The sequence below is a fragment of the Eleginops maclovinus genome, chromosome 2 (assembly GCF_036324505.1).
Source record: "Eleginops maclovinus isolate JMC-PN-2008 ecotype Puerto Natales chromosome 2, JC_Emac_rtc_rv5, whole genome shotgun sequence".
NCBI classification, from domain to species: domain Eukaryota; kingdom Metazoa; phylum Chordata; class Actinopteri; order Perciformes; family Eleginopidae; genus Eleginops; species Eleginops maclovinus.
This window is the reverse complement of record NC_086350.1, coordinates 18517575-18525845: the sequence shown is the minus strand read 5'-3', so window position 1 is coordinate 18525845 and position 8271 is coordinate 18517575. Positions and strand designations below refer to the sequence as shown.

Below are 8271 nucleotides of genomic sequence, written 5' to 3'. Positions count from 1 at the left end.
TATCCCTTAAACGTGTTTAACTACACAGCTTGTTTTTGTGCTGTCCAGTAGTACATCCTATTCTGTTTTTGTACCTTTGTGTGGTTGTAGATCTCCACACAGGTTTCAGTGTTGATGTTCTTGGTGCAGATAATCTCACAGTGCCTCTGCAGAGCCTCCAGCTGGAAGAACTTGGCTGCAGATAGAAGCTGGAAAAAACACACAATCAACTCATCAAGTTTAGCGTCCAGTTTTTGTATTTGACAAACATCAATAGGTACACTTGAGATTCTAAATTGGAATTATTATTCTAAATTCACAGTACGTTTTTTTTGTGTAGAATTAAAGTAAAGTATACATTTTGCAGTGAAAGCTGTGCTAACAATCCTAACCTCCATAATATCAGTGTTCCTGATGTGCAGAGCGTCTGCCCCTCCACAGTAGAGATACTGCATCACCAGCTGAAAGAAGGAAACAAACATTGCAGCTTTCATATAAGGATGAATGCAGTATGAGTTTATGAAGGAAGCAGTGTGAATGTGAGGTTCAAGTGTGACTGTATTTGCTTTACCTGAAAAATGTGAAATTTCACATTACTGATTTCAATGCACGTGTTTTCACCACAAGGTCTGTTTGCAAGAAGAGTTTTAAACCTTGAGAGAAAAAAGAAGACAGTCAAGCATTTTATGTTTTATTCATACTTGGTAAATGGTAATACATCGTAATATAAGCTTGAAGCATTAGGTGAGCAAAAATAAACCTTGAACTACTGTACAGTAATGGGTTAGTTTAAATTAGTTATTTTTTTTCGTTGAGGACATTTTGTCAATATGAGTGACAGATCTACAGTCCCTTTATGACAGGATTGACTGACACCAAAACAACATGACATGAGTGTGAAATGGAAGTCCTGTCAGGATCCCAAGGGCAGGAAGAAAAATGAGTTTATGGATCAGCAAGAAGAAATGCACAGTACTGACAACCACAAATCAACACAGCATGTCAACTGTTAAGTCATTGCTGTATGAATGCATTTATCTTTTCTATCAATACTTACAGTTGCATATTCAGAGCTTTTATAGAAACCGAAAAATACTTGGGTATTTTAAAGCTGAATTCAAAGTGACTGTACCTGCCAGAAGCTGTGAAGAGCAGGACTTTGTGGGCGTAGAAAGGCTTCCCCTCCACCAAAAAGGTCACATCTGACATCTCTTTATTGTTCAGGAAGTGAGGATCTGAAACACATGTGGCCAGAAAAACAGAAAGTTTTTCAGATTAACACAAAGAAAAAGAAATGGGTGCACAACTTAGCTTTCTTGGCAGTTCTAGACACATGCCACTTTTCTATACTAGCTTCTGAACACTAGATGGCATTACGTGCACTTCCCATTTTCCTGCATTATGCATTAATTCCTAACAGGCCATTCAACAAAATACATAAAATAAGTGCTCATGTGCTGCTTAAATGCTGTATTTCTTACCTTGTTAAACAGCACACATTTCACAATGACAGAATTATAATGAAAAAGGACGGCCCTCACCCAGGCGTGACGTCTGCTTCCTCTTGATCTCTGCAAGTTTGGGGATGGGGTAAGGGCCATAACACTGGGTGAAGATTGCAGACAGCTGCTGGCTGATCACCTCATTCTGACAAAACACAGATGGAGGAACAAACCATCAGCAGGTGAGGAGGAGAGCTGCTTGAGTGGGCGGTGCTCAGCCAGTATCCAGGAGTTCATGTTACGCAAGAACACACCAGTACTTACTTTAGTGCTCCTCTCCTACACAAACATCCTCAGCACAATTATCAGCACAGGGACAGAGGTTTAACTTCTGAAGCCTTGTATCACGCTCAGCATTCACTTTATCCAAGCAATGGTCCCAATCTCACACCTTTGAAAGGGGATCAGATGAATATCTCACATCCACAATTCCTCCGAGATTACTGTAATGGGGAACACCATCAAAGGCAGAGCTACTGTAAGCGTGTGAGAAAGAGAAAGACAGGAGAGGGAGATCTTCTTCCATTTACAGCTAATCTCCCCTTGTATCAAAGTAAAAGGAGAAGGGGGGGGGCAGTGCCATTCAGCTGCATCAGCGGTGCGCGACACTACAAGCCCCACATGTGCAGTAAGGCTGCTTGCTCTCACTGAAGCATGACGCCAACAAACAGCTTTTAACAACCAACTGTTCCACCAGGGACAAAAAGGCACTTCTGCAACACTCACTCGGCAGACACAAAATATTTAAGGATAGATTTGTATCAATATAATCGATATGTAGCTTTGGTGAGGGTTATGATCTCCTGCGAGTGCATAAGACTTTACGGCACAAAAACAACATGTCAATTATAGAGATTAAAAAGGATCATATTTGAAGGAAAACATTTAGCTCGGGTCATCGAGGGAGTCTTAGTGTTAACAACGTCAGCTTGTTGGCGATAGCTTTCAGAAATAAAAGGCTGAAAGACAAATGCCATAACTAAATGTATAACTATATTATACAATGGAGGTTTCATTGAGCCAAAGCCAGCAGACACTGAAATATTAACAGACCCTGTGTCCCAGGCCCTCATGGTGGAGCAAACAGTGACAGAGGTCCCTGAAGCCCTCATAGAGATCAGGGTCACTGGCCCCACCATTCATCAGCCAAGACAGAGACAGGGACTGACACTACAACAATCCACTGAAGGCTAGGATGAGTGTGTGTGTGTGTGTGTGTGTGTGTGTGGGTGGGTGTGGGTGTGTGTGTGTGGGTGGGTGTGTGTGTGAAAAATATATACTGCTGGCATGGGATTGCACAAGTCTCTGCAGGTTGGCTTTTGTGTTTTATTTATGTGTGTGTGTGTGTGTGTGTGTGTGTGTGTGTGTGTGTGTGTGTGTGTGTGTGTGTGTGTGTGTGTGTGTGTGTGTGTGTGTGTGTGTGTGTGTGTGTGTACTGCAATCTGTTTTAGCATATCAGCAATGACGTCAGTAGGGCAGAACTACACCAAGAGAAAGAATGCAAAACAAACAGAGGTGACAGCCCGGATGATGCGCTGTTTTAAATCTAATACGGCCCACTAAGGGGATCATGAGCCTAGGTAATGAGACAAGGCCCTGATCTAATGAGAAGGAACGGAGAGGAGCGAGGAGGCATGTCATAAATCATTATCATTCTGGGTTATTGATATTGAGCAAGCCTCTGGAGATCTGTCAGTCCCTGTGTAGCTGAAGACCTGACTGCCCCATGATAAACATACAAAAAGACACAAGCTGAGTAAAGAGAGATAATGTTTGAAAATGTAGATTAATAAAATAAGACATTTTAAAGGATCAAAATGTTGCTTTTGAGGAAAGAATGGGCTTCAATAACCAACCGCTTTCTAAGATCTCCTCTCTAATGTAGATTCTGATATTCAACCATTTTCTTTTTGGGAGCTTTTTGATCATTTACAGTATTTTTGAAGAAGTCATTTCATTCTTTTAAAAAACAAAATGGTCTTTTTAAGAAAATAAACACTTCACACTTTATTGAGTTAAATTATCGCATTAATAAAACATTTTATATAACTTCTGTAATTACATAGTAGTCTCATTCACTGTAATGGGTAATGGCTGGGCATTTACATGCTAACTAATATCAATGGGAACCTGCTTTCAAGTCATAAGAATAAAGGTTTTTATTCAATATGCCATGCATTTCTTTTCTCTTTCTTAGGGAGAAAAAAGAAAAAAATCTGAGTCATTAATGATTGAAGCCCAATGATCCATAGAGTGGTCCATTAAACAACTGAAAGCCAAAGATATTAGCAGCATTGCATTAGCCTACCTTGCTGGCTCTGAGGATCTGGAACATGAGAGGTAGGCCATGTGTGATGAGCTCCTCAGTGTACTCCTCTTCCTCGATGCAGCTGAACTCTTTCAGAAGACCCTGGATCAGAGGTCGGCGGTGCTGATGGAAACATGTGCGCAGAGACTCCATCCAAGTGTGTAAAGTCCATGGAACCCCTGGGAATTAATTAAAGGAGTAATCACACCTGAAACACACCAAATTCTCACACAAATGCATGCAGAATATGATTATGTAAAAAAAATGCTTGTTTTAGAGAGTGTTTACAGACACTAACCGAGGCTCCGAATATCTATGGTGATGTCTACATGCCCATGTTCTGAACTGTGGTACATGGCTTCTTTCAGGGCTTTGAGTTTGGCCTTCCCAGTTCGGATCAGATCAATATGAGATGGACTTTTAGCTTCCAGCTCCGAACCCTCTGCCAGGATTTCTTCCAGGGATAAGACATCACCTTTGCCTTTCTCTGTATGTGACAGCAGCTTACGAAACACATTTCTAGAAGAACAAAGGCACAAAAAACAAAACACTCATTTTATTTATTTGTCCTGACAGATTATAGGACTCTGATTAATTGCTTTTTATTTCACAAGTCTCCAGGCCAATATAAACACGAGCGGCAAACAGTTGCATTTATATAATTATGCAAACTTATAATAAAAATGATGTGACAGTCACTGAGTTATGGTCATTACTGACTTGCTACAGCAATCTATAATTAACTGTCTCAGCTATGATTGTTATTGCTTCATATAGCTCAGTTTTAATTAACATTTATGGCTGGATAAACAGATGCTTAGTGCAAATTAATAGACACAAACTCCATAAGGCAAAAGGCATTTTATGCAAATAGGCACATATCCATCTTAAAAAGCCAGTTCTTTGATTTGCTGACTGTCACTTCATAAAATATAGCAGCCCAACCTTATGTAGCCGGTGAGTTGCTGCCAAATAGAGTTAAATACACTGTTGATGTGTAAAAGGTGCTGTATTTTACAGGTCACCTGCATTTCAGAGTAAAGAAATACAAAATGTTAAAATATTCAAATAGTCAGTCATTAAAGGAAAAGCATTAGTTGCCACACTTTCATTTAATAATAATTCATTGCTAGTATAACGCAGAGACTGCAGGTCAGCTGAACAAGCAACACATTTAATGTGTGAATTAAATCACTGTGCAGCAAAGCATCACTTAAAACTGTTATGCAAACACGCTTATAAATATTAAGATGAAGTAAAAACTAACAAGTTGGACTTTGATTGTCTTGAAAGGTTCCAATAAAAAAAGTTGCAACATGTTGATTTTGAATATGACAAAGCAGGGGAAGTTAGTTTACTTCCAAAGATGTACATGTTTAGTCTTAGCACTGTAATCTTATGGCACATTGAGACCACACTCTTATTCAGCTCTTATTTTTCACTCATTCAAGATGGTTGTTCTGTTTTCTGGTCCAAAACGTGCTGAAGTGAGATTGGGTTTTTGAGCATAAACAAGATTATATGCTGAATACAGTGTGAACAGAGGGTTCTTGAATATCATCTGTATATTCACTCGGGTGTACTCATGATGGAACATGAGTGTGTGTGTGTGTGTGTGTGTGTGTGTGTGTGTGTGTGTGTGTGTGTGTGTGTGTGTGTGTGTGTGTGTGTGTGTGTGTGTGTGTGCGTGTGTGTGTGTTGCCCACCTGTGTCCATGGGCTGCTGCCAGACTGTAGGAGTTCATGTCTCCCTGCGGCGCGGTGGAGATGCCATTGCGGTACATGGTTCCCACCATGGGGTCCGCCCCCCGCTCCAGCAGCAAACTGACAAGCTCAAAGTTACCTGAGAATGACAAAAAAACATTGTCAGAGCTCACACACAAACAATACAATTAAACCAGAGAAAGAAAGGGAGGCAAACATGTCATGCATGCCGGTATTTGTCTTTATTTCTCCAGCCCTCAGGACACAAGTGCCTCTGAAGTGGTAACGCTGACAGGCAGGTGTTGTTATCAGACAGCTGGGTATAAGCGGCCAGCTGGTGTTGTCAGCTTGCTACAATACAGTTGGACAGGAGGCAGGGGACAGGAATCACACTGTGTCTGTACCTGCAGCAGCAGCCAGCTGCAGCGGGGTCTCTGTGTAGTTTTCCATCCCGTCCTGCAGGGACCCCTCCACGTTGGCTTTGGCATCCAGCAGCAGCTGCAGAGGCCAGGTGGGGACACGGCAGGGTAGAGAGGGTAGACAGAGGTAAAGGAGAGGAGAGAGGAGGGGTGAGGAGCAGAGGAAAAGTGAGGGATCTGAAGACAGGCTTCTCTCATCTTGTGACTTTGTCATGCAAACTAATCTGTTTAGGAAATAGTTTATATTTAACTTAAAGCCAACTTCTACTTTTCACAACACTTTAAACTGTTGTTCTTCAAATACTTATTAACGTGCATGCTTCCTCTATTCAAACGACGACGAATATTTGCTTTATTGCTGATAGTCAGACAACTGGGATCACTCTCACATCTTCACAGTAGCCTAATTTTGAAGCTAGCTAGCAGCCAGCCTTCACATTTTCCTTTAGATGAAGTATATTTTAAGGGATGAAACAAACAAGATATAATATGTTAATAAGTGAGCTTTAGAATTTAGCTTCATATTTACCGTACAGACATGACAGTGACCTCAATCTTTTCATCCAACCCTCTCAAACAAAGTTAAAAAGCCTATTTGCCAATTTTAAAAATGCATTATTTTAATGTTTGCAGAAGTGAAATAATATCATATTTAATAACTATGCACTTTATGGTTTTACACAGAATTTAATATTGTTAACCTCATTCTGACGTCCTCAGAGATGAAATTGTAGTGCCACAAAGCTTTAACGTTTGTTCTATTAGAATATAATGAATCAGATGGATCATTTAGAGGACAAACTGAATTAGTTAAATGAGTTCGATAACAATTAAAACGGCTGTGTTTCCACTTTCCACTTGCTAAATGCAGTCCATTTGCACAAAAATTGGAAATTAACAGGACGCAATTGTTCAGACCCAAACATTGACTGGATAAATGCCCTCTTTCAACATAATAAGGTCAATTTGTTCATCACACAAACAGAACCAAATGGAAACAAAAGAGAGACAGGAGAAAAACTCGTAGAGGAGAACCATTATCATCGTCACCACCAAAAGCTCTGATGACAAAAATGACAACGATGACCAGCCATGAGCTGAAGCACAATGAGAGGTCATGATGAGAGAATCACAGGTGAGAAGGATGTAACTACCTGCACCACGGGCACATGTCCGTGTAACACAGCAAAAGTGAGGGGCGTCGCCTGCCGGGTTTCGGGAAAGACTGAGGGATGCCTGTGCACTGAGTTTGGCACCTGGGGAAGGGACACAGGTAGGTGGGTTGGATAAAGTAGGAGTGAGAAAGGTGGGTGAGAGAGATACGAAGCCATTAAAACTTCTACATGGCCTACGTAGCACTAGACAAGCAACTGCAGGGGGGGCAGGGGTGGCAAGAAGCGCTTCGGGAGAAACTACAGTAATTAACGAGGAACCTCAAGGCTGCAGGGGACATCTTGTCTCTTTGATGACACACGATTGATTGATCCGTCTAGTTACTCCTGGTAATTATAGTTTCCCTCTATTTCTAGCGCAAATATCTGACCGTACCGGCCTAAGGATCATCTCTCTGGTCAGTGTGAAATGCATAACTATGAGCCAAATGAAAGCACAAAAAATATGAAAAACATGACTGAATTTATTTTCTAAATGCTATTTTTGCAGGAGAGTAACATGAAATGAGTATTATATTCTGCAATATAACATAACAAACTCAACAAACTAAGATGTTTGTTTTAAAATCATAATCATAATCTGGTATTGCTTTTGCAGTAGGCTAAGTTTACTTATACGTAAGTAAGTTGCTGTGCTTCATAAATGTACTTTAAGCCATTTGTACCAACCTCTTTCCATGTTGATATCCCAAATCTATGGTGGCTTAATTCTGGGAACTAAACCAAATATTTTATGTATTCTCAATAACCCTTCCATTTCAGTTTGAAAGATATTTCATAAGCATGAATGTCATTTTACAAAGACCAGGCAGGTGGTACTGCACCTGTTCATATTAGCATTTAGTAATTGTGAAATTGAACTATAATTACTAGAGGCTCTGCAGGATATCAGTGTTTTAACATAATTTCCCCTAAACTTCAGTTATTGTTTTACTACTGTGCCTTGTATTTTACAAGCAATTATATCAATTTTGATTCCTTACGGTAAATATTTATTTTGAACTTAATTCATAAAATGACACTAAGAACAGCAAGTTGTTTTATGAAGGGTTACAAATGTGTTAAACTTTAAGAGAATTTAAAGAGCATAAATCATTTCAAGGCTGCCGAGCTGTTGAAAGAAACATGTTTGTACTTTGCACACATCTAAGCTAAGCAACATCTGTCTTTAACTTTCCAAATTCTAAC

The 8271-nt window shown here is 40.1% G+C and overlaps 1 protein-coding gene across 3 annotated transcripts in view; it reads right to left on the bottom strand.

Annotated features, from left to right (window-relative positions):
* Nucleotides 1-8271, bottom strand: part of btbd11b (BTB (POZ) domain containing 11b) — a 69327-nt gene that overhangs the window by 1569 nt on the left and 59487 nt on the right. For 2 of the 3 annotated variants that reach the window (XM_063900294.1, XM_063900303.1), the window contains exons 7-16: nt 7066-7167; nt 5897-5990; nt 5496-5631; nt 4088-4308; nt 3790-3968; nt 1521-1626; nt 1112-1214; nt 551-632; nt 372-440; nt 75-188 (exon numbers count right to left, since the gene is read on the bottom strand). In XM_063900294.1, the coding sequence (XP_063756364.1) occupies nt 75-188; nt 372-440; nt 551-632; nt 1112-1214; nt 1521-1626; nt 3790-3968; nt 4088-4308; nt 5496-5631; nt 5897-5990; nt 7066-7167 (1206 nt within the window). The remainder of the gene's footprint in view (nt 1-74; nt 189-371; nt 441-550; nt 633-1111; nt 1215-1520; nt 1627-3789; nt 3969-4087; nt 4309-5495; nt 5632-5896; nt 5991-7065; nt 7168-8271) is intronic. The other variant, XM_063900310.1, reaches the window with a different exon arrangement.